The sequence below is a fragment of the Epinephelus moara genome, chromosome 14 (assembly GCF_006386435.1).
Source record: "Epinephelus moara isolate mb chromosome 14, YSFRI_EMoa_1.0, whole genome shotgun sequence".
Taxonomy (NCBI): Eukaryota; Metazoa; Chordata; class Actinopteri; order Perciformes; family Serranidae; genus Epinephelus; species Epinephelus moara.
The window spans coordinates 33,199,138-33,226,041 of record NC_065519.1 but is presented as its reverse complement, the minus strand read 5'-3'; the positions used below and the strand labels follow the sequence as shown (position 1 = coordinate 33,226,041).

The following is a 26,904-nucleotide window of genomic DNA, read 5'->3' as shown; positions in this document are numbered from 1 at the left end:
GCAGTTTTTTTGAGCGGAGTGGTGAGCGAGTGGAGCGGGATAAAATTTATGATGGAGCGGAGCGGAGCGAAGAATGCGCAGAACCCAGCGGAGCGGACGAGCGGCGCAAAGTGACAGGTCTGCGAGCAAGGAGCAGAAATTTTCACCCACTCCGCTCCGCTCACATGCTCTGGTGCCAACTAATAAGACATTAAGCACAGCTGACAGGAGTTCTAGAGAGAAAGACCAGAAAAGCTCTAGACTGACAGAAAGAAAAACAGAAAAATACAAATAAGGCGTCACTCATAGCCACATAAAAGGAGGTGATTTTTAAGCTCTCTCAACATTTTAATTTTAAAGTAGCCTTGTTTGTAAATTCTCAAAAACATCAATTCCCAATCATATGGGTTGATTTGTACTAAGGAACATGTTCTAAGGAACTAAGGAACATGTTTTTATGCCAGACGACACTGAAGAGATTTCAGTCACATAACTGTGAAGTTGCCTCCATCAGGATACGGATAAGATATTTTGAAACCTTCAGCATGATAAATGTTAAATCTGCCCTCTACACAGCTACTAATAAACTCTTGCTGATAATAAATGTGTCTGACTTGTAAACTCAGTAAAGTAAAGCCAGCTAGTTGCCTGGTAAAAATTATATTAAAACAACTTTGCCGAGTCCACCATTTGTCAGATGTAATTTACTAATTTTTATATTTAAAAGAGATAGAAAACATCTAAAAAGGGAGAATTTTATAGATCACATGACTGTGGCGATAACTGTAGGGAGAGGTTTTCACTTTAAAGAGGGGTGTGTGTGTTTAGGAGTAATTCCCTATCTAATCCAAACTGAACATGCCTCAGATACACAGTAGTTCATGTCTGTATAAGTTTATCAGTATATTATGCTGTTTTGGTGTTAGCAAAAATCACTACAATTCACTGTTGACTCATTTAATTTTTAACAACTGTAACTACAGGTTAGCTCAAAGGGAAACTAGTATTTTAGCTCTTCTGCAGTGGGTTTTATAAGGTACTTATCCATAGTCAATGTATTACCTACAGTGGGTGGCGGTGAACAAACCCTATTTTGTAAGAAGCCGGCACGAGTGCCAACACTGTAAGCAATGTACTGCTGTGGATGGGGGCAGCAGCAAAACATATTGTATGTATACTTGTGCCTCAACCCGCAAAATAAAGACTACTGCATATAATTACTACATTGCTGTAAATGAGCAACAGTATCTCATGCTGACTGCAGCTAGTGTCATCCTCACGTTCAGGCTCCACATAGAAAAGAACAGGACCCTATTCTTTAATCAAAACAAAAGCCTTTTATACCAACTAACAAGTCCAGGGACCGTTCAAAATGTCCCAGCCACCAACCTCCGCACCGCTGATATAAAACCAAGACTTGAGCAGTGAGGCTTGGAGTGAACTGGTAATGACACGTCATTCTTTTCACTCTTAGAGAGAGAGAAAAAAAGAGTGAAAGAGCAGGAGATAAAGAGAGAGAGACAGCAATTTGCTCTTTATTAAACTGATACTTGGTAATGGCCTCATTCTCTGCTCTCAAAGACTCCATTTACACCCTGGATTATAGAGAAAAGCATAAAAGGGGACACACACACATGCACGCGCGCACACGGGTGACTGTCAGTATCTTAAAGTCCCATATGAATACCTGAAGAGACATAAGGGGACAATAACAGATGATTAGACATCTCTTCTTATTTTTCTCATCTGTCTATAGTCTTTCCCCCCCCAACAACCGAGCTTCTTTGGCCTTCTTATTTTTTCATTCTCTTCTGTATTCACTCACTTATTTTGGTTCCATTTCGTTTTTTTGTTTCTGATTTTCACTCTTCATCTACATGTGTCTTACTCATCCCCTTTTCTGATTTACCACTTCTCTCGCCATCATTCTCTTCTTCAACCACTGCCTTTTATTCTAACTCCAAATGGGTTGAGTTTGATCAATAGGGTACTATACTCATTATCACACACACACACGCACACGCACACGCACACGCACACACACACACACACACACACACACACGCACACACACACACAGTGTGTTAAGAAGTCTATTGTGNCACACACACACACACACACACACACACACACACACACACACACACGCACACACACACACAGTGTGTTAAGAAGTCTATTGTGCAGGCTGAATGCAGACAGTGTAATTCCCTGGATGAAGTATAAAGAGCGATGAGTGTCCATTAGCTGGCCAGACACATTTAAAGTGATACCTTGACATTGTGTATTTTAGCCTGGAGTCATTGAGAAGATGAAATGCTGTGCCATGTGAGTGAGAAACATGGTGTCTAATTAACACAAAATACGTTTTTGAATGTGAATGTTTTGTCTTATTTGCACTCAACAGACTTCGGGCTTGTTCCAGGGTTGTTGTCATGCGTGTGTGGGAACACACTTATTACAGCACCCTGAAAAACAGCCTCTTGGTAAAAAGCTTCTTTTTTATTCCTCATTAGGAGTACGTGTGCCATTTCACTTTTACTATTGTTGGTCTAAAAATAGTTGCAGATTTTTGTGCAATATGCAAGCACTGGAGTCTCTTAAAATAAAGCAGATTCTTATCTATGTAAAAGTAAACTGAAAAGTAAAAAAATGCCAGAATTTGAATGTCCTCACAAAGAAGAAAGAACAAATATCTGAACTTGGTTGGACCATCATTGTCCTGGGTTTTTCCTGGCTCAGAATGGACCTTTGGTTAACGGTACACAATGGCTGCTATTTTTATTCTCAATTCTTATCATTTTGGCGCTGATGACTTTCATTTAGTGCTGGCTAGAGCTGGGTTGATTTCCGTTTTTGCTGGTCTGGTCCGGTGTACGAGCTTAAATCAGTTTAATTTAATGTAAACGCACTGCAGTCTGTTGACTGGTCAATAGTGGACGGTCACTCTGTGCTCAGGGCTGAGTTTTGGCTGGTTTTGAAGCTTATGCGACCCCTTTTCATACTGTGACAAGTTTTTCATACATTATCAAACTATAACTATAAAATGAAAAGATGTTTTGCTGCCTCTCGCAACAGCTGTAGTCTGAGAAAAAAAAAACACAATTCACTGGGACAACTGTCGGCAACTTTTAAGACGGAATATTTACTTGTAATGTTACTCGATACATGAGTTGACGACATGAATCCACAAGCACACCCTTAACTTCGATATGACAACTTTAACCATTGCATTAGTTTTTTTTCTCTCTCTTGGATAACATACACTTTTATTAATGAGTGGATCTTCAAGCATTTAAAAATATATATTAATTTTGACCAGATTAGGTGATTGACTTATATTTTAATCTTCCCTTGGAGAAAAAAAAGAGCATTGTTCCTGTGAGCGCTGGCAATATCAAATCCCTGCACTTGCCTAAGAGGGAATAAATGCACAGTTCTGCTATTTTTAAATATCCCATCAAGAGAGACTGCAGCCTATTCTATTTTGTTGTGAAAAAGTCAGCATGCAACCTCGTCCTATAGATGATATATGAGGTATAGCGTTTGGTGGAAACGGGGCTATGGACTTGTTGACTCAGCTACAGTTGGAAACTTTGTGTCATTTTTGCTGAAACTGTCACTATACTCTGAAGGAAGTACATAAGACAGGAAGTTTGTGAAAAAAAATCATGTCCCTCCTCCACTCCCTACTGCATCTAAAGGCATTTGCTAGAATCTCTAAATTCTTATCTGCTAGAGTCTCTGAAGCAGCCTTCAATCATGTTAATCACCGATCGTGAACTGCTGTAAAACTTTCAAATAAGACAGCACTGATCAAAAATGAATCAAGATCCTGTTACTGCATTGCCTATTTCTCATCTCAAATGTTTTCAGAAACATTTTTTAGTGTACAGTTTAGCTGTAAAATGAGGAAGTTTGTGACCGGCCGCCATGTTGGAAATAGTCAACCAAAGTACCAAACACCGGCCACCAGTCGGACCAACTTTCTCATTTTATGGTTAGACAGTACACTAAAATATGTGAGTTGAGAAATAGGCAATGCACTAACAGAATCCTGAGTCATATGTGATCACCGTTTGTTACTGTTTTTCAAAAATATATACACATATGTATGTCTGTGTGTGGTCTCACCTCTTCTCCCAGGAGTTGAGTCCCAGTATGTTGATCAGTAGTCTGCAGTAGTAGAACGCTGACTGTGGTGTCTCGGTCTCTGGTTCAGTCTGCTGCACTGCCCTCATGTTCAGCTCCTCGCCTCTCTGAAACATTCAACAATTCACTTACAGGCAAAAGAATAAGTGATAAAACAAATAATTATGATTGAAATTAAACGGTAAGGGAAATGGTGTGACAGCCACGACCTAGAAAAAGGCTCTTATTAAGTGGCTCTTTTTAAGTGATGTTGGTTACATTAAATCAAAACATTTTTCATGCCAAAATTAACTTAACCATATCAAATTATGATTGGAACAGACAAACCAACAGCAGAAAGAAGCAGTTTTTTGTGATAATTTCCTAAATATTCTAATAATGAGACCCTTGTCTGCATAAAAGCTTGTGATTTATCTTTTACTTGGCAAAACCTAATATTTTTGCAAAGCAGTACTGGTCAGATTATACAGTGGCTAGTGTGTAGCATTTGAGTATCTGCTTCATCAGGTTATGCTGGGAGCTACAGATTCAAGAGATTGAAAGATTCAAAACGCAAAACTCGTTTAACTCATATGAATTTGGACACCACGTACATGAAGGACGAACTCTCTTTCAGCAGCACTCTGCTTCAGGATGGCATTGATCACATCATTCTCCTGCTTTTCTGAAACACATGCTGGAGGAGGGGCTGGGATGTTGAGCGGCATGCCTGAGGGGACCAATAAGGAGACAAAGTTAGCTGTGCTGTTGTAGGAAATTGTGTTTCTCTTTAGAACTTAAGGACAACAGTTAGACTGACGTGTAACAGGACCTTGATTAGTCTGTATCCACATTTGATTTAATGCAGGCATGCAGTTCCTCTTTTTTACAGAAAAAATTGAGGGATGTCAGTCTAGAAAATGTTAAATGACACGGCTTCAATGAGCGGCTGACCAACTGAGAAGGATATCATTATTCTGGCTTTTAATGGATGCTTTGTTGAGTTAGAAGTGTACATAATGCTCTAATTTAAAATCATTATCAGATGCAGTAGCACCAAAAACTATTAGCAGCTTCATTTCAAACATATTGATATTGGCATTCAAAAAGACACAAAAAAACTAATTCATGAACACAGCTGTTCAAAAGTTTTTGAATGGTCTTTCATGCTTTTAGGTTGGAAAAAGTCCTCTTTACAAATAGATGCTGTTTTGTATGAAGGGTTTGCAAAAAAACAGAAATGCAGAACAAAAGGCTGCACAATGGTTCAACCAGACTGACAACTGAAAGGGCAAAAAGAGACAAAGATGCAGCCTTTTTATTTTTTATTTACACTGTGGTCATCTATTGTAGCAAAATGCACATATTTTTTTATTACTTTAAAAAAAATGTTTTCTATTTTTCTCATTTTTCTATGAGTATGTATAAGAGCAACTGTAAGGTATTCCAATGTGATCATTACAGTATTTCTGATCCTGAAATATGTATGTTCTGTTGTAAGAGTTTACCACACAGTAAAGTACAGTAATACATGAAAATTAATGTGGAAAATTTATGTACTTCACAGCCTTGAAAGATGTACTACTGTATCCTCTGTCTTGTTTTTTTCCCCATGTGCTGATGTTAATGTCTTCTTGTGTTTTTTTACATTTATGTGTGGATGCTAGGAAAAGTAGTTGATGTATCTGCATCGACTAATGACGACCCTAATAAATGCAAATATTGATACTTTATTTGGTGTCTGAATTATACTGTTTTTATCACTGTTCAAATAGTGATCGTTGAAGGAAAGAAGAAAAACAGTAAAATAACAGCTGATTCCAAACTTTTGAACGGCAGTATGCACTCAATTTTTTTCACAAACTGTACTGTAGATTCAATAACCATTATGACAGCTCAGAACATAAATATAGTAAGTACTCAGCATGTATGTGAGTGTGAGCGTGTGTGTACCTGCTCTCTGTAGACACTCAGGACTTGAGTATCCCAGGTACTGCAGCATTTCATCCAGTGCATCGTCTCCCTCCCTCAGTGCATCCCATGCTGGCACTGCCTCCCGACACACACGCTTAGCCAATGGCGGAGCTAGAAGCTGCTCCAAGCCTGACTCCCCTTGATCCCCCTCCCCATCCATCCTATGTTCAATCCTCTCCTCTTCCTGCTCCTCCTCTTGCCCCTCTTCTTCAGCTCCTCTTCGATCTACAATCCCCTCCTCAGTGACTTTCCTCTCCTCTCCTTCATCCTCCCCCTCTTCCTGAAACCCTTGCCTTTCACCCTCCATCCCTCTTCCCCCCTCATCTTCCTCAATTTCCTCCTGCCCCTCCTCTGCACTATCATCTCTCTTCACTCCCAGCTTTTTCGTTGGACCTCCTGGTGGAGTGTGTAAATGAAGATTCCCACTATGAGGTGATTGTGTGTGTGACAAAAATGTGTGTGTTGGGCTGTTTGGGGAACATGGTGGAGGCCCGTAGAGAACAGCAGAGTCCCAGGAGTGTTTTCCAGCTACATCTCGGATGATGACACGCACACAAGCGGGAGCAGAGGACAAACCAGCTGTCATTCCCCCTCCGGGTACACCAGATTCTGATCGGATCTGAGAAAGAAGCAGACGACAGTTGTTAAACACTAAATGTACCAAATATGAAAGAAATCATGCTGATGGTGAGTTACAGCATCTTTTACACAATCCACGTCTCAACTGCCTGAAAGCAAAACTCAGACCTTCTTAGAAAAAATATATTTACTTATTTGCTTCCTTTCAGCTACAACTTCTCCTCTGCAGCTGGTCGCACTTTTACAAGGAAAATAAAGAAATGATAATCTATTTCACTTCATGCACATGCTTCAAGAAAAAGTAACTGTGCCTAGCATTAAATAAATTCAATATGTTCAAAAGTTACACTTCAAAGCATCACAAGCTCCTGTGTTACGTGTTTATCAACCTGATCTATACTTAATAATAACTCTGCATAATAACATGCTTACATACCTAAACAAACATATAAACATGCCATGCCAGTAATAAGTAACTAAGATTTATATTTAAAGCACCTTTAAAATCAGCATAACAGCTACACATAAAATACGATGCGGTGAAAAACAATAACAATGCTCAACCAGAGGGAAGTAAACAATATAAAAAGAACAACATAAAACCACTGATTTAATAAGTTAGGCAGCCTACAAAGTTTAACAAAGGCTTTTAAAATGTAGCACCGAATAAGCTGATCTGGTACTATTTTGGAGTTGCTTCCACAGTGGTGGAGCTAAAACACTGACCACATGATCCTCCTGTCTTTGGCCTGGACTGTCAACTCTTTAATAATAATTAAATAATATATATATATTTTTTTAAATGTAATAATAACTATCACATGGTTAAGATAACTACAAACTAGTTTCTCTTAGGTTTGAGCTCAGTCAGTGTCAGTGTTTGTCAGGATGACAAACGGTTATAAAGCGGTCTAAGGCCAGTCCAGATGTACATGGCTAACTTTTTTCAACATAGCTTTTTTTTATGCGTTTTGGCCTTTTGTCCACACACAAAGTGGACAGTTTGTAAAAGATCCAGGGTGAATACATTCATTAACTGTTCTGAAACTCTGTTTCTAGTGTTGACTTTGCTGCCTTGTTCCATCAGAGTGTGCACCGTTATCTCCTTTGTGAGGCGTAACAAATGAGGCGCATTTCGTGCCATGATAGATGTAGTTGCTAACATGACTTAAGATGTTTGCATGTAAATATGCCATTACTCTTTCACTATACTGAGGAACAGAGGGGTCAGAATGTGCTTCAGAGATCACATATCTTCTCCCCCTTTTTTGTAAGACAATGAAGCCAGGTGCCTTTCTGGTAATGGCTTTTTTTCAAGCTCTTTTTCCCTTTTACATGTTTGACCATCATTGCTTTAGGATTAGGGTTATATTGCTGCCTGTCATTTTGGCATTGTCAGACATTTTTTCTTTAAAACAGTGCATGTGGACAGATTTTTTTTTTTTTTTTTTTGAGAACATGAGGAGGAAAAACCCTGTTTCCAAAGAAAACAAAAAAGTACATAGGGACTAGTCCTAAAAGTCACGTAGTGTAATCTTGGTTTTAGTTTAAAAACATAAAAAGTGTCAAATTTTGTCGGGGCAACTTTCATTCAGTAAAGGTTACCTGATATACAGAGAGCAGTGTGGAGCCATTCAGAACCAGAAACTGTAGGTTTGGTGAATGGAAAAGCTCTGGTCCCAGATCTGCACTCTCACAGAATGGGTTGTCTTGGTTCTCACACACCTAGAAAACATGGGCCATAATTATAGTGTTGCTCTAGCAAAATGCAAAGATCGAAATAAAAGCATTAAAAATGTTTTACGATTCGTGTTCCCAAGTAATCATGACAGTGAATCATACTGCCATAACAACCACTACACACACACACACACACACACACACAGTAACAGTACCTGACTAGACAGAGTAGCAGGCCCTCCGGACATTGGATAATGTCCTAGATGGTTGACCAAGTGTGTGATAACTGTTCTTGCTGCAATGGAAACCAGACCCTGCTGAATACGGCTACGAACTGCAGAGAGAGGAGGAAAACAAAAACAGGGGACATAAATTACTTACAAAGATTCAGTTAAAAACAATGCATGTAGGGCACCAGATATTAAAGGGATAGCTCGGATGAGATACTTATCTACAGTTAGTGTATTACATACAGTAGATGGCTGTCTGCGTGCTCCCTGTTTACAGAAAGAGATGTATAGCAATACATTGCTGTGGATTAAGGTTAGAAGTAAAACCTATTTTACCTACTTAAAAAAAGCCTACCTAACAAAATAATATCAGTCTAAGTGGATGTTATATTCAGAATATTTTCACTGCTTTACCTTGCTGTCAGACAGCCATTTTCTTTTGTACTGCTACGCATAAGCGCTGTGTTCAAACGTCTGTAGAAACTGGAGGCCCAGAAACAGCAGAAGCTAACTGTGAACTGTACATGCACAGAGAGTTACTGCTGCCATGAGTGTGATTTAGTTACAACACAACCTCAAGTTCTTTCTGAATTAGAGGATGTCAGCACTTCAGACTTTACTGATTGTTTGGCAAGCTTTTTCCTTTATTTGTTGGTATTTAACATAATTTTTCGTGATGGTTGTGTACAGCTGTGCTCTTCAGCAAGTGCCTCTCACTCATTTGGTGGTGGTTTGACATAATCCTCGAGGGAAATGTAAACAGTGAGTTGTCTCAGTCTAGCAGGTGGAGTGATGGTGTCTATAGTCACAGCTGACCTGCAGCATTATGCAGTGCATAAGGGATGTCAGACAGCACGGCAAAGCGGTGAGAATATTCTAAATATAGTGTCCACTTTGACTGATATAGATTATTTTCTTTGGTAAGGCTTTTTTATGGGGCTTAAAATATGTTTTGCTGCCAACCCTAATCCAAAGCAATACATTGCTGAGCTTCTAAGGTGCTTGTCATGTCTGTTTCTGCAAACAGGGAGCACGCAGACTAACATCAACTGTATGTAATACACTGACTGTGGATAAGTATCTCATACAGCCACACTTAAATAACCCAAACTATTTCTTTAAAGGTTTACAATCCATTTCTAGATTTCATTGTTTAACAGGCTAAAGGCGACCGACTTGATAATTAGGTTCCAAGTTACCACAAAACTTTAGGAATTACAGTAAAACTAGGAGAAGGTGCAAACCCACATTCAGGTTGTACATAGTTTACCCCATGCTGAGCAGAAGCCAATGCCATCACACACACTGTGCTGCCAGCAGATCCTGGCTAATCAACATCATTACACACACACTGTGAAGCACACACACTTTTCAACAGCTCCATATTGACGGGGCTGTGTGTAGAGTACAGATATGTATTGACCAGACATTAGACTCCCTAAACCTCAGGAGAGCCCAGAAAGAGGAAGAACAAAAGAAAAGGAAAAAAAAAAAAAGAAAAGACAAACGAACATGGAAGACTGGTGAAAAAAATATGATACAAGTAAAAAGAATCCTAGCAGAGAACACTGTTTAAAGCACAATAGAAGGAAGGAAGTGAAGCAGTGAAGACGAGAGAATACAAAAAAAGAGAAGAAAGAAAAGAAGAGAAGCATGGTCTATCATGGTGCTCCAGTCATTAGACTAGACACTGTGTCCTGGTGGATCACAGCAGGGGACAATACACACTCTCACACGGATGCAGACAGGTGCACTCGCATACATACACACACACACACACCAAACTTTTTCCATCTCCAGTGATTGGCAGTGGTCTGGTGGACGGCTCTGGGTCATTTTGTCCAAGATTTTGTGTGTTTGTGTGAGTGCACCACTTCACATGCAAAGAAGAATTACAGACTAGATGTAGATATCTACTGGGTGCGGTCTTGTATGTGAACAGCAAATATATATTCACATGCTCAGATTTGTGTCTATATCTTGAAAATCAGTTAAGATACTAAATGATGGTTACAACAATGAGCCTAAAGGTTATGTACAGTGGAGTGTCCCTGCTGTAAGATAAAATACCTTCAGTGACAGGCTGTAGTTTGCTGGAGCGTTCAGAGTCTGGACTGTGCAGCGGTTCTGGTTCTCGGAGGCTCTCTAATGGCAGGAATGGGTCGTAGTCTGGACTCAACAGGTCCGACAGTTGCAGCGGGTAATATTTGGGACTGTTGAAAGACTGGGCTCCATACACACAGCCATGTAATACCTGGACAGTTTTACAAGATAAGGGATTTCAGATTGAATTCCATTCATTTGTAGCCCATGTTCACCTTTATGCATGGGCGACTGACATCTACTGTAGGTAAAACACTGACTATAGATAAATACCTCCTACAATCAGACTTAAAAAAATTGAACTATCCCTTTAAGGGCTATGTCATGATAAACACGTGCACACCTTATAAATACAGCTGAGCAGAGTCTTGGTTGGCTGCTCCTTCTCTGGAGGGCTTCGGGTTTGAACAGGCTGAAGAAGAGTCTTTGGAGGCAGAGCCATCACCCAGTCCAACAGACACAACAAGAGGGACACTACCAGCTGCAACGCACACAGGTATACACAGGTGTAAGGGTTACTGAGCAAAATGAGTAACATAGCGAGGAAGTGTGAAAGATTTTGTGTGTGCGCATGTTACCCTTTTATCCAGTTCATGAGGAGAAGACTCAGTAGTAGGCAGCAAGTGTGTGATGGTGGCGATCAAAATCTAAGAAGAATAAAATCAGACAAAATTGTTTGCTCTGTTAAACATTTTTTTTACAGCTACTACTAGTTAAAAATTAGAGATATACAAAGAAAATTAAAACCAGTAAGAAGAAAATATGACATTACATTTACAAATTAAACAACATTTCAGAAAACCACAGAACAGTTGTAGGAATGAGAGCATCTTAGCTGATGTCTCTCCAGAAAATCTACCCACCAAGAAGCAGCAAAATTTCTGAGATTTCTCAATGGGAATTTGAAAAACTGATATGGTGTATTTAAACAAATGTCTTTATGATTTAATCCATCAGCAAGTGTGGACATGCTGATAGTGACTTGATGGATAGCAAATGAAACCTGTCAGAGGTGCACAGTAATTTATGTCTCACCTCGACGATCTTCTTCGGAGTGTCAGGGGGGAATTTCTGAAGATGATCCACATGACTGATCAGGAGGTGAAGGATGTCCGACGCCACCAGTGCTACATTCTTATTGGGGTACTGGAACACAAAGTTATTTTGTTAATTCACAGGTTCAGTGTGTACAGCAATATGTCGCCTAAATACTATAAACATTCCTAAAACTTTAAAGAAGTCAGATATTATCCAACAGATATTCTAATGTGAGATGCATCTATCTTTTTAATCTTGAATTAGGAAATACAATACACTAGGGCAGATTATTCCCATGAATTTTTGCACATGATCTGTAATTACTTCAGCAAATCTGTGATATTCCAATGACTGATGTGACAACGAATGTATGCTTGACACTCATGTCTGTAATGATCTGACAAAAAGAGGCACATTTGAGCTAATTTTACCCACATCATGATACTATGAGCTTCTTGGATTGTTATCTACATGTCTCATATAAAGTAATTACAATAATGCACAGTGCATCTGTGTCCGTAAATAAACTTTGTCATTAATTTTTTTAACATATGAATTGTAATATTCTGAATATGTATATGTATATATTTTAAGAAAATACAATAAAATACAGGTCAATTAGTGGAGAGAGAGATTTCATGGATCAGTTGGGCTCTGATGAGGATCACCACCACTAAACTAAAAGAGCTTCTAGATAGGAGGAGAGGCTGTAAGTGGGATGAGGAGGACAACAGGGAGAAGTGCTCTGCATGGAAATATGACAATCCCTAAAGCTTTGTGTATGTGTTTGTGTGTGTGGTTGTGTGTGCACATCACAGGGCCCATGTCTGAAGCTACTGGCTGCTGGTATGAAGGCAAGAGATGCAAGTGGACAAGATGTGTGTGTATATATGTGTGATACTGTAGTGTGTGGGTAAGACACAGCTTGCAGCATTCCCCCTGGATTAGTCTCCTATCTGAAGGAGGACCAAACATATTGACTGTCCAGGGTTTGCTCCCAGCAGTAAGTGAATGCAAGTGTGTGTGTGTGTGTGTGTGTGTGTGTGTGTGTGTGTGTGTTGCTGTAATGTCTTAGCAGGCCATTGGCTGCCGATACACAAGCTAGGGATTCCAAGGTGGAAAAGGTATGTGTGTGTATGTGTGTGTGTCCATCTAGAACCACTTGGCTATAGATGAGACAGTAAATGTTGGACAGTATTATTCTGATCCACAGGCCTCCCAGACTCGAGGCCTGAAACAGACAATACCAACTGAGCTATTTCACCAGCACTAACAATCATCTCCAACAATGTTTTCCATCACACTTTGGCTCCTTGCAGCCCGCCATGTCAGGGTAACCATGCAACACATACAAATTCAGAGCCAAAGTTCAGTTCTCATTGTGTGATAACAGACTCCACATAAATATGCATATAATATGCATGCAATAGAGAATTGTCAATCACATTAAACAGTTGCTGTGAAAATGTCCAAACATGCCGAATTTACTACTATAAATCTACATTACTATATATTAAATGTGTTTATTATTCAATAAGCTCATATTATTATAGTTAATCAAATTCTATGGCTTATTAGATTGATGCTGTGTTTTTTTTAAACTAAGGTAGGTTTACTCAAACATCCAGACAGAAGACGAACAGATGCTTAGACACCACAATGTTGTGTAGATCAGTGTAACGGCGGCCAATCAGCAGCCTGTTTGATGCAGATTCATTGCTTTGGTCTGATCACACTGGATCACAGTCAGAGTGAGAGAGTGTACAATGGTCAGCAGGGAAAAAGTTTGAGGACAGGCAAAGGCCAAAGGCTGTATGAGATCCTCTTATTTAGCTGGGCTGAAATCAGAGTCATATTTCAATGACCAATTAAAACATCCAGTGCTTTGTAAAGCAGCACAGAGTTGTGACAGAGTTGGGACTGACCTTCAGAGTAACACAGATGACATTGAGAGCATCTTTAATCTGTGGATGTTGAGTCCCGTGAGCCAACTCCTCGCACAGCCAGATACCCAGACTACACAGAGCCACACACCTACCAAAACAAATACAGAATGAACACATGCTGCTGTTACATATGTATAGAAGCACACACTTTACACATGAACACACAAACTAACAGAAAATAAAAACATAGTGGAAACAGCATTGATATTGTGAACAAGAACTAAATATATTCATCAACAACCATTTTTTCTATGACCAAGATGACACTAAAAAGAGACGGCAACAACAACAACATCACACCCATCTGTGATATTATCAGCATGCAACATTATTGATGAAAGAGGGAGATAGTAAAATGTTGTTTCAAACATCAAAATATTTCTTTATTTCTGCTGACAAAAAAAGGAGGCAAAAATTGAAGACAGTTCTTTTCAATGCAACAGCGTTCTGAATCATTCAACCTGTGTTTCATCAGATAATGACAAGATAAAATCTCCTGTAAAATAAATTTGACTAAAATGACTAAAACTAAAATAATACAATTTCCTTTGACTAAGGTTAAACTACAATGCCTGGACTTTTATTTAAGTAAAATTTGACTAAAAAAACATGAGGTTGTCTAAGTATGCTAAAAATTCACAAGGAAATTTGACACAGAACTCACAGTAAGACTAAATAAAAAGTAGCTGTCAAAATTAATACTTATTGGCTAGCAGTGAACACAAATAGGTGTGATCAGACATCCTGCTATTACACTAACATGACCTACAGGTAATTAACTAATTGCTAATGCAGGTTAATTAATTAACTCTTTAAGTATCATGTTGCACCTGTGCAAATCTGAAGTTATGAGTACATACACTATGAATAATTTTAAAATACAATGATTTCTTAATCTTTATTTTGTCTAGGACCATGTATGCAAATGTGGTTGGACATACTATTAGAAACACCCTTTAATATAACACTGTTCAATACGTTATCACCAAAATGTGTTGACCTACCTAGCAGGAGCAGACGGTTCGTCCCTGGCAGAGGTCAGGATGGTTTTGATAATGTGCTCCTACAATACAAAGCGTACAGACAAACACAGTTAATTTGCCAAACAAATAAACAAGGCATTGAGTCATGCTTTGTGTAAATAGCTACATACCTCCAGGTGTGTATAATAAAGAACACTGATTGTTTTCACATGGTTAGAAAACTGATTCATTGGATTATATGATGAGGTGTTAATATATATCACACACATCAAATATGGACACGCAGGCATAGTACAGACTTATCCACACAGACACCTTCACATCTTCACTGGTCCCATCCCTCTGGTCAGTGTTAATGACTGCTTAGTGATTCAAAACAAGTTTCTGTCTCGTAAGAAACCGGTGAGCGGAGCCGAGGTGCTGCCGCGCATGGCATTAACTGTTTACACAGCAACAACAACAATAACAACATTACTCCCATAGCTCTGGGCTGTTACAAGAATAGCTAATGAGACATTAACCTATTAGTTTGGTTTTGAGACCCCCTATGGACAGCAGACATGTGCGTTACAAGGTCTCAACTGACCTGGATTACACACAAAGTAAACAGAGGTTTGTTTAAGTGTTTGACCCAATGCTCTGGTGAATGTCAGTTTTAATGTACGCAGACATGTTTTGACTCAGCGAGAGCTGTGTGACTGTGACAGAGATGACAGTTTTATGGTACAGTCTAACTCTTCTTAACACTGAAAACACTAATAGGAATATTAAAGTCATGACCATGCAATCAACTGTCCTCTTAGATATATTTGTTTTTTCTGTTTGTCTAAAAACTATTTTGCATTACTCCTCTCTTCTCCCTGCTCTACTGGGATCTTCTATCACAAAGAATAATTATACTGTTCAAACGCAGAAGCATAATGACTTGTCTCAGCCCGTCAAACCCAAACTACTATTGCTTCCACCTACCTTGACATCAGGGAATTTGGTAAGCACCACGTCGGCTGTGGTGGGATGGAGGGCTGGAAGCTCCTCATACAAGTTGGGAAAACACACCAGAGATCCCAGCAGGATCTGGGCCTCCACTCTTGGAGCCTAGAAGGGAGGGAAAGAGACAAAGTGAGGAAATGCAACTGAAATGAAAAAAGTTGTTCCAACTTGCACTGTGCAGGTGTGACACAATGAATGCAAACAACATTGCGCACAAGTGTGTTTCTTTGTTTCTTACATTGAGTGATGAGCAGGCCGTGACTCTGGAAGCTGCAATAATGAAGTCTATGATCAACATGGTGGCTCCAGGTAGACCGATACTGAAGAACCTGGGACTGCAGTGTTTTATGATGGTGTTCACAATGTCCTGTAGGAACCAAAATTCTGTTATACACTCCCATAGCTAAAGCAGTCACAGCTAGAGCACATTTGAGAAAAGCCCATATTCCATCCTTTTATCAGAAACAGTACAAACTTTAACAAATGAAAACTGCTTTACAGTAAAGGTATACTATGCAGGAGTTATCAGCTACTGATTGTAAACAGTATTGCTAGCAAAAGTGAAAGCCGATTTGCGTTCAGCCCTGTGTCTGGGCTTTTCATATCTTCCCTTCAACACTTGCCAAAAACCACACACTGTACCTGGTCTTGGTGCAGTAGTCCTTGGTGCATGATGTTGTAGAAGTGTGTGAGAAAGTCTGTGTTTGGGGAAACGTCTTGCCGTCTCTTCATGATCCTGCAGATCAGTTTGTAGGCATGAAGCTTCCCCTGCTTGTAACGCTCTGTCAGCTTGGTGGCCTGGAGGAAAACATGTACATATATATATATACATGTGAGAATAAACATACAAATGCAAGCAATTTAAGGCACTGACTGGCCTGTTAATGGAGGCATCCCCATCTCTGTGTGTGGTTACTTTTTATTTAGCAAAGAAATTTATTTTCATTTTCATTTTCTTAGAGGAATCAATCAAAACAATAACATGATACCATTAGCTACAGGTGAAAAACAGATGGTTCTTATTCTCGTGTGTAACTAAATCTCAATGTAATAATTATCAGAGGTCCTATAGTGATCCCTCAGTCATGCCTACCTTAAAGAGCCAGGGGGTGAGGATTCTTAGGGGTGGGATCAGGACAGGGGGAGGGGGAGATGACTGGTTGTCCAGAGAAATGCCCAGATTATCTCTTATCTAAAAAGAAAAGTGTCATTTTTATACACATACCCCCAAATCTTTACAGAAAGTGTCTCATAGTTAGTAAGGTAGTAATTGTGTGTGTCGGTACACACCTTGGCCAGGTTTTGCCACAGTTCGCACAGATAGTCGAACACCTGCGCATGGATCTCTGGGTCTTTGATGCTATTGACATCCCCCAGGATACCCAGCATCCTACGCCACATTACCGTGGCAACATCTGCGTGCCATCCAGTTAGAGAGCCACCCGCCATGACACTGCAGTCTTCACTGGGGAACTCACTGGTTTCTAGAATCAATCAACGAATCATTTAGTAACTGTTATATCTCATTCACAGCGGAGGAAAAAAAAAAACAACGCACAAAGGTATATGTTTATTACCCAGGTCATCTGGCGTCTGCAGCACAGAGTTGTGGAGCTTCTGGTCCAGCTGTAGGTGTGTGTGTGGGTGGGAGTGTGTGTGATCAGGGTGCTCTGCTGTCAGTGTAGCAGGGGAGGGCGTCTGGGAGCGAGAGCCCCCAAGGGAATGCATGGGAGATGCACTCTCTGAACCTGAGAGAGAGAGAGAGAGAGAGAGAGAGAGAGAGAGAGAGAGAGAGAGAGAGAAAAAGACATTTGAAAAACTTAACTGCTGTGTTTTTGGTTGGGAAGAAACAATTCTTTGCTAGATCACAGGGTTTAGGAGTTATCAGCTGAAGTATAAAGCTGCTTGTTTATATAACATAATGTAGTCTTGTCACATGCTAAGAAGAAAGCTCAAAACCTATCCACTAAATCAGAGTTTTCTAAGATGGTATATGAGATGTATATCACGCCTGTAAGGGGGCTGATGAAGAGGAAAAGTAATTAATACTAACATGTATAGGCTGTTTACTGAAATGCACACATAACAAAAGGGCCATTAAAAAATGATGTGGATAAAATACAAATTAGCATCCAATTATATTCACTATGCAGAAAAACTGACATTAATATGTATATCTGTGAGGTATGTTATGATATATTTAGCCTGTTGGTACAGGTGCTTACATAATACTACAATATTATAGCAGTGTATAGGTATGATATTATAATTGTATTCTTTTACTTTATTGTATTTAAGTTGTAAAATTTTATTCTATTTTATCTATTATTTAATTATTACAAATATGTATTTTTGACCCCCTCCTATCAATTTTATTTGTCTTTATTTATTATTTTATTAATATTTCAATTGTTATTATATTTTTTAGTGTTATAGCTTTTAAATCCATTTGTCATTATTTTTATTCTTGTTCTGTCTTTTTCATCATACACAACATAATTTGTCCAGTTCTTTGAATGTGGATTTGATTACTACTATCACTGATATTATATGCTATAAATCTATTTTATTACATATTCATCATACTTATCACCTCACGTGTATTGGTCTCAAAATGTTTCATTTAATTTGTCTTTTTTGTTGTTTTTGCATTTATGGTGTCCACTTTTTCTGTCTTATTTTGAGCTTGTCAGTCATCTGTGAATCACTTTAAACTGCACTAACCTGTATGAAAGGTGCTGCGCAAATAAACTGGATTGATTGATGTTATCTTATTTAGATCTGCTGAAATAATACAGTAGCCAGAGAGCTCTTTATGTTAAGTGTGTACCAGTAACAGTGACAGTGTGGCTGAGGCTGCTGGTCTCCGAGTCAATATGAAGTGTTGTCAAACTGGCTACTTCATGTTCATCGCAGGCCACACCACCTCCCAAACTGTCCTGGTCCAGTGAGCTGCCTCGACCTCCTCCCCCAGATCCAACTCCTCCTCCACAAGCTTCTGTACTGAAAGTGAAATCTACGAAAGAAATGTTGACCAGTAAACATTTGTTTAGGGCTTATATACTTTTCAAAGTATATTTTCAAAGTTTCCAAATCAAGTCAATTCACAATTATCTATTTATATCCAACAACAGCATCTTACAAGCATCATGTCTTTTCATTTTGAAAAGAGAAAGCATATGAGACAAACGCAAATTGTGGTGATCTTTATATAAAAATGTGTCACAAATTCTGTAGCACTGTCTCATTTCTGTTCCTTACTATCAAATTTGCAGGTGGAGTACTGAAAGGCATTAAAGGAGTCCGACTGGCTGTCTGAGCTGATGACATCAGAACCGCTGGCACTTGCAGGTGACGTCCATTCAGAGGGAACCCCTGGATCATCAATGGGACGGAGATCATCTGTGGGTCGTGATCCAGGACTCTGACCAGCCTCCAGGAGCTCCGGCAGGTCCCTGGGAACTTCCAGACTTCCAGGGCTGCTGCCACGACGACCCTGTGTCGAGAAGAAAACAGGGTTTAAATGTAATTTCAGCGGGGGCAGCGCTGGGCCTCCGTAATTCACACAGAGGCCCGTGTTCAATCATTTGCAGTGACTGCCCAACTCTAGCTCTTTTTTGACATGGAAAATCTTTAAATCAGTGTGCCTGTGTGCATGGGCGTTGTACTCACCGCTGTTCCTTTTGCCCTCAGCCTCTCCTGGATAAACTCATCCATGAGGTCAGAGAAGTTTGGGTTTGTGCTTCCTACGTCACTGGAGACTGGACGAGCCTTCTGGACCACCTCCTCTTTATTGGCTAGAGGCAGATATATGATAATAGTCAAATACAGAGTTCCCACGTACACACACATACACACACAAACACACACACGAAAATGATGGAAAAAGGGATGAAGATTCACAGGTGGACAGGTGAGATGAACAAAAACACATGATAGAGAGAGAGAGATCTGTACCTCCACAAACAGCTCAAAGACACAAAACTGTGTAATAACTTTTAGAAGTTTGTAAAATAATTACATAATAAAGTTTGACTTGCTGACTATGTCTATTTAAGTAAATAATTTGTATTCATCTGTTAATATTAATTTTGCCTGTTTCAGCGGTCAGAGACTGACAGAGTATCTAAAATATTGCTGCTGATACTTAAGTGTTCAAACATTATATAAAGGTGTTACAATATGCATACAACAAACTGGAGCTTCTCTTGGAATTGTAAGAGCCGTCCTGATGTGTATGTACTGTTGGCCCTGACGTTAGCAAAAGGTTGGCTGTTAAACAAAAGCCACAACACAGCAGGCAAACCCACCAAAAAAGCAATGCAGGAGTTAATTCACACCATGCACAGAGAGCGAGAGAGAGATTATCACCTTGTTAGGTCCAAACAGGCAGCATATCAGAGGCCTACATTGGTGCAGTTATGTTACTATGAGTTATGTTACTGTTAGCTTGGTAGCAATGACAGCAGTCGATGTGAGTTTGTTAACTCGGAGAGCAAAGAGCATCGACCAATAACAAATCAGATGAGACTGAATATGCTGCCTATATTAATTCCTGAACCTGTGGCTGATGGGACTGACAGAGCCTGGCTATGTCTGCAGCCCAATACCAGGACTTTGATCAATGAAGCTTACTGAACAAAGAATGTAGATCTTTACGTTGCTGCCACCTAGCTGATGAAAATTTCACCTTGCTGCACATTTTTCCGTCAAGAGACCAGTTGCGTTCAAACTGCAACGCCCTGCAAGTGCAATTTTACATCTTTTTGGGCAGGACACTGTCTGTACCTAGATGTGGTCAGATGTGCAACAAGTTGAAACTTTCAAACCACAGAGGTCAGTGCAAAAATCTGTCATTTTAGCTGCATATTAGAAGAATTAGCATCTTACTGTGGTGATCATACGAAGGTAACTCAAGTTAGCAGCGAACCAATTTACAAACTTAACTAACACAGCCAAAAATATAATTTTAGTTCAACTGTTCTCAAGCATTAACCATACAACACAATTTTACATCATCACTTACAATTTGTTATATAGATACCTCTTCTAGCCTGAAGGTTGGATACCATGACAACAACTGTGTCTACAGGTGGACTGTTTCACTGTTATGGTTATTTGCCATGACATCACCACCAGCAAGAATGAGACTTGTATAAAGTAAAATATGTTGATCTAAAAATGGGATCCAAATGATTTTTCAATCAACTTGCTTTGCAGATCTGTGCACTGAATATCTGCATGTTCTGCATGTGCTCAGCCCATCAAGATGAGCCTATTTCTGTGTGATTACTGCCGTCAACATGGACATGCATATTTTCAATGCTATGATCTGTTAAGTTTTGTGGCCAATGACAAGGTGTAACCATCAGCATCATTGTGTTTAACTAGTTCAACACACAGCGAGGCAGGCAACCAGACAGTCATGGCACATAATATCTGGTTTTAGTCTGCATGGAGTACCAGATGATTGGGGTTGTCTTAATTCACTGTAATTGTAAATATACAAAAGAGAGGTTGCTGTCAATATTGTTAATCCAAGGAAGAATGTTATTTTAAAAGATAAGTATCATGTTAAAATAATTTGGGCCCCTACTGAATTATCATATGTGGCAAATTCCACATATTTGGCATAAAAGAAGACAAACCAAACTTACATATAAACAGTTTTTAGGTGCCATTTGGCACACGTTTGCAAGCAACACACCTAAACAAAAGAGAAAAATAAAAAAAAATGTGGCTGCGCAACAGTATTTCCACATCAAGACAGATTCAGCTGTTGAATCACCAATCACTCCCATCAAACATCTGAACCTCGAGACAAAATAATTTAAACCCTTCTGCAGCCTGCTGCCCCGAGAATTAGAATGAATAGAAATACGGTATTTGTACTGCTGATTCAAATGTGCAGTTATCATATTTGATATCAATTTTTTGGCAGCGTGCAAGGCAAATAACCATTCCAGATCGCTGATTTGAAAGTGCATACCATTTCTTATCCATTCAAATTCTATGTGTATACCTCCTATTCTCACGTAAGGTCTTATGCTGCATTCTAGTGGTGTGAGAATGAACTACAGCGATATGTTTAACATAACTACTGTTTGCTCTTCTAGAATAACTAACATGATTCATTTACCTTATATATACATANCTGAACTTTGTCTAAAAGTCTAAATGTAACAAAACTTTGATGGAAAACGCCAGAACATATATATGGGGGCTTTCTGTGAGGTATTATATAGTTTTCTTTTTATCTGTACTTTGATCTTTTCTACAGGCAGTTGTGTTTTTTGTGGACTGTTGTTTCCTCCTGTGCAGCTGAAGAGGGGCCGAAGTCCAGGGAGGAGGTGAAGGAGGCACAAGGAGGCCGCATGCAACATCGAGGAAAGGGAGGAGGATGTGGAGAAGAGGGAAAAGAGGAGAGGAGGTTAAAGTCCCAAAGCCCTTAGAAGAAAGAGGAAGGGAGGAGGAGGGAGGGGGCTTCTGCAGTGGAGGAACAGGTGGGAAGGTATGGGAGGGGAGGGGTGGGGTCCTTGACAGGAGGCAGGCTGGAGGAGGGGCTACGTTCAAGAGGAAACACATCAAAAGGGAGTTTGAATTTCAGTCCAGCAGCAAGATGATGAGTGTCAGCCAAAAAATATCATTCCATAACAAACCAGTTAAACAGCCAAAAAGGAAAAGAGAGCTGTTGGTGTTTGTGTGTTGATGAGAATTTCTTTCCAAAGTTGTTGTTTTATCTGTTGTGTCCTTTGTGAGCACTTCATTCGTTGCAATCCTCACCTGGCGTTGTCGTCTTTCGCCCAAAGTAGCCCAGGACATGGGAGTAGAGGTCTCTGAGCGATGCGTCACCCATGGCAGCCCGGCTCTGCCGTTGTGGCGATGAGCCTTGGGATGACCCCTGACCTCGGGGCCGTGGCTTTGAAGACAGAGCGTGAACAACAGTCTTATAGACGCCACCAAGAAGAGCCCCCTGGTGGTGTCGTGAGGCAGTGCTGCCAGGCTCCTGGGACCGTGAGCGGGAGGCTCGGGATCGCAAGGCGGAGCGACCCAAGCGGCCGCGCACACCTGAATTGCTTGATAATACCTCTGAGTGAGCCTCAGAGCCCAGGATGGATCCCACACAGGATCCAGGATGTTGCCTGTCCTTGTCCCCTCCAGTCCCAGCCCTGTTTTCAAGACCTCCCGACATTGCTGCGTTCCCTGCCCCGCTGTTATCCGAAACAGTCCCAGAGGCTAATTTCTCATGTGCACCTGCTCTATGGCTAATCCCAGCCACAGAGCCAAACTTACCTGATCCTCCTGCTGCCAGCTTCGCACCTGACCCTAACCCAGCTCCAGCCCCAGGCCTCTCCCCAGCTGAGTGGCTGTGAGTGTGGAAGTGACTGAGGCGGCGCAGCCTTGCTTTCCAGTGGGCCTCTTTACTCTCAAGGGGGTTGTGGAACTGGACTGACTCAGTCGAGGGCCGAAAGCTGACATGAACACCCCCAGAATGGTGTCTCTTGTTGCTACTACGGGACATCTTGGCCTTAGTTTGGTCTGAAGTTTGGGGTGTTTGATTTGACTCAGTGCTAGATTCTACTGTGTTAGTGTCTTGTTTAATGAAAACAGACCTCTCACTTGCTGCTGCGTCTTTATCACCCTGTTTCCCTTCTCCTCTTTCCCTCCATCCATCATATTTCCCTTCCCATCCTTCTGCTTTTCCTGTATTTCCTCCTCCCTTTTTCTCCCCAGTGTGTCTTTCTAAGCTAGCACTCCCTCTAGCATTGGGTGACGGCCACTGACACTGCAACTCCAGGCACTCATAGATGCTTCGCTGCTCTGCTTCATTCTCCTCTGCTGAATCCACACTGCTATGTCTCACTGATTTACTTACCTGTCTGTCCTCTTTACAAGTCTCTCTTTCCTCTCTTGCCTCTGCTACATGCCCCATGTGTTCCATATGTGTTCTAGCAACCCCTGTTTGAACAGGTACAGGTAAAGTTACCACACTGTTTTCTAGTAAATGACCAGGACTATCTCTCTCTCTTGCCTCCTCCTTCCTCTCACCTCCTTTGTTAGTGAGGTAGTCCCTAATAGAGGAGATTAAATCATCCTCCTCTACCCCAGCCCCCATTTCACCCTCCTCTACATCTAAGTCCTTTTCAGATGAAAAGGTGAAAGCAGAATCCCAGTCGCTCACCCAATCCGTACCAGAACCTTGGCTTCGAGAGCCAATCTGGTGCCAGAACTGGTCATAACCACTACCATCATCTTGTCCCTCTAAGGATGAGGACACAACACCATTGGAGAAGGTTAGAGGGGTAGGAGAGGGGGAGGTGGGGGTGTGTGGGAGTGGTTGAGCTGCGTGGCTGTTGGCTACAAGTAAGGAAGAAGTTGTGGAGTGGTGGTGAGGGGGAGTTGGAATCGAGGTAGGATCCCTCTGTGGGCCTTCACCTTTGACCCGCTCTGCGATGAAAGGCTCCATGATGTCAGAGGCACTGCTGCTCCTTGCAAGGGAAGAAGGAGCCGGGCCATCCAGGTCACAGGCCACTCCCTGGAAGACCTCAGAACAGGAGGTGGGAGGTGCCTCGTCGCTCTGGGAAGAGTGGCGCATCCGAGAGGTGCGGGATGTCAGCGTGATTGGCGGGTCCTCAAGGTCTGATTATTAAGGGAAGATGAAGAAAGGGGAGTGCAGTTAGTGGAGGGGTAAATGGGAGTTGATTATGGTAAATGCACATATACAGACATAAACACACTTCTAAATGAACAATGACCCACAAGAAAAAAAAAATCTGCAAACATATCGAGCCACAACATAAAGATAAAAAATAAAAGACCAATACTTTGCATAATAGATTTTCACATGCAACACACATCAAAGAGGAAGCACAGCACCATCAAAACCTAAATATATAGGCGAAACAGCAAGGGGACAATGCTCGTTCCAAATCCAGAGTGAATCTGAGGAATCAGTTTTCACTGTCGCTGGCGAACACTGATGGAGAGGATGGTGATGATGCAGAGTTGGCCTGTTTTCTGTTGGACAGGTAAGTGCAGACGGTTATCTTCCTTAGCTTGCTAAAATATCTGCTTTTCCATGACAACATATGTAAAGTTCCTACAACAGTAGCTTGTAGTGTACCTACAAGCGGTGGAAGGAGGAGGGGGCAAGTTTAAATGTTGTATTTACAAACAATAAACAACAATTCCTGCACGGTATACTGCTAAGTCACCACATCGTGCTCAATAGTTGACTCAGCCTGGTGAGATACGATGTAAATTGGATTCAGAGCAGCATTTATGGTGGCTGAGACAGTTAATGACAACTTCATCAATCTCAACCAGCAAACAGTGTCTACCAAGAAGACCATCACCCCTTTAAATGTTTGCTTTACTCGTATTTACAACTTGAGATCATTCAGGGTATTACATACATCATGAGTTCAAATAAACACAAGAAATTTGTGCTCTAGATAAAGGATCAGCGCTCAGTGAATAACCTCCTAAGCCCTATGATAAGCTATTATGGCAAGGCTTAACTATACAGACCAGTGAGCAGTGATAACTAACACGTCTTTGGGGTCATCGGGTGGGAACCTCCTTTCACCAGTGTTTCGTCTAGTTAGTCCCACGACACCCCCAGGAGGCTAGACAGTGATCTCTGGCGTCCCAGAGACACTTCCTGAATAACAGCTCTCACTGCTCCGTGCACCGACCCAACAACCTCCTTTACCTCACATTACACATGGCTTTCTCAGCCCAAACAGCACTGCCACCTTCAACAAACCCTTATTAGCAAATCTTAATCACATAGCTGTAGTTTTAAAACTGTACAAAAAGCCAACTCTATCGCACTTGGTATTTGCCTCTTCTGTAGTAACATTTGTTATGCCCATTTGGCAGTTTTCACTTTGATCAGATGTCAATTGCGAATAAATGGTAACTTTTAGAGAGATGTTCTCATCTTTAAGAGACCACCACAAAACACACACCAAAAGGAAACAATAAGTAAAACAACAGTAAGGAAAATCCCCCTAGGGGAGGATATGATGAAGTAAAATCATCACCATCGCCAACAGAAATGAAGAGGAGGAGTTGAATTAAATGCCACCCTGAGAATACATGGCATCACATGGGTCATCACATAACATCTGTGATAGGGAGGTAAACAATAAGGGCACAGAAACAAAGGGGAGATAAATGCTTGTATCAGGCAGAAAATAGTGCAAGCAGAAAAAGCTAAAGTAAAGACAGAGGGACATGCATGTGTGCAGGCAGGCAGATAAGTAAAAGATGTAGAGAAACAAGCAAGCAAACAGGAAAATTGCTGGGTCAAGTTTCATGCAGACATGTCAGCAGAAACAGACACATAAGGTGCTCCATGCTTCCTGTAAAAATACAATTTATATCAATTAGTTAGTGAAATATTTTTGAACAAAGACTGATGGATGTTGTTCTTCGGTATCTGCTTGGCGAAATTTCATTCCCGCACAAAGCAAAATCAAATGTACCACAAAATGTCAAAACCACAACAATAACCATATGTCATTTTGGGGGGCTGTGGGGATTGTCCATTTGTCGCATGCAAAATTTCAAGCAATGCTGATGAGATTATTACACAGCTTTAGGGAGAATGATGCATTTTTGATGTCCAAGGATTTCTCAAAATCACACTGTCACCAGTTACAGGTAAAAAAAGTGAAGGACTATATGATTCCTGAGGGAGCACATGCAAACTGTTGCTTCAGTGATGACAAACAGAGAGTCAGACAAACTGACAGAGACGAGAGGACAGGCATATAGTTCCAGTTTCGGACAGACGTAGAGACAAGTTAAGTTTCCAGGCAGACAGGTAGTGCAAGGAGTGAGTACCTGCCAGCTGGTCGGCAAGGGTGGGTAGTAAAGGGTGGTGGTGGTGTAGGAGGACAGGAAGAGGCGGAGCCAGAGCAGGAGCACTCTTAGCACTGCGGATAAAGGCTGAGGACAGCAGAGAGTCCCCCGTAGAGCAGCTACGCAGGGCTGAAGAGGGTGGGAAGAACAGGTAGAAGAGACAGAATAAGGGGGGGAAGAGTGTGAGACAGAAAAGGGAGGAAGAGAGGCGGAGAAGGCAAAGAAAGAAGGAAGCAAGTGGGGAAAGGGGTATTGTTGAAGTGAAAAGTAAAGTGAAAAGGTGAGTGGAAGAAAGGTGGATGTATGGGAAAGGATGGAAAAGTGAAAGGGGGTAAAAACAACGACGTCAAAAGTAACACCAGAGAAAATAAAAACAATAGATAGAGAGAAAGATGGTAA

At 40.8% G+C, this 26,904-nt stretch overlaps 1 protein-coding gene across 4 annotated transcripts in view; it reads right to left on the bottom strand.

The window, feature by feature from the left end:
* Positions 1-26,904, bottom strand: part of ralgapa1 (Ral GTPase activating protein catalytic subunit alpha 1) — a 78,451-nt gene that overhangs the window by 37,492 nt on the left and 14,055 nt on the right. For 3 of the 4 annotated variants that reach the window (XM_050062538.1, XM_050062539.1, XM_050062540.1), the window contains exons 18-38: positions 22,417-24,273; positions 19,306-19,430; positions 18,895-19,129; positions 18,464-18,649; positions 17,211-17,381; positions 16,924-17,117; positions 16,727-16,825; positions 16,276-16,431; positions 15,872-16,000; positions 15,613-15,738; positions 14,665-14,723; positions 13,640-13,748; positions 11,712-11,822; positions 11,255-11,323; positions 11,020-11,157; positions 10,644-10,827; positions 8,559-8,677; positions 8,269-8,388; positions 6,064-6,703; positions 4,725-4,840; positions 4,114-4,238 (exon numbers count right to left, since the gene is read on the bottom strand). In XM_050062538.1, coding sequence (XP_049918495.1) covers positions 4,114-4,238; positions 4,725-4,840; positions 6,064-6,703; positions 8,269-8,388; positions 8,559-8,677; positions 10,644-10,827; positions 11,020-11,157; positions 11,255-11,323; positions 11,712-11,822; positions 13,640-13,748; positions 14,665-14,723; positions 15,613-15,738; positions 15,872-16,000; positions 16,276-16,431; positions 16,727-16,825; positions 16,924-17,117; positions 17,211-17,381; positions 18,464-18,649; positions 18,895-19,129; positions 19,306-19,430; positions 22,417-24,273 — 5,068 coding nt within the window. The remainder of the gene's footprint in view (positions 1-4,113; positions 4,239-4,724; positions 4,841-6,063; positions 6,704-8,268; positions 8,389-8,558; positions 8,678-10,643; positions 10,828-11,019; positions 11,158-11,254; positions 11,324-11,711; positions 11,823-13,639; positions 13,749-14,664; positions 14,724-15,612; positions 15,739-15,871; positions 16,001-16,275; positions 16,432-16,726; positions 16,826-16,923; positions 17,118-17,210; positions 17,382-18,463; positions 18,650-18,894; positions 19,130-19,305; positions 19,431-22,416; positions 24,274-26,904) is intronic. The other variant, XM_050062542.1, reaches the window with a different exon arrangement.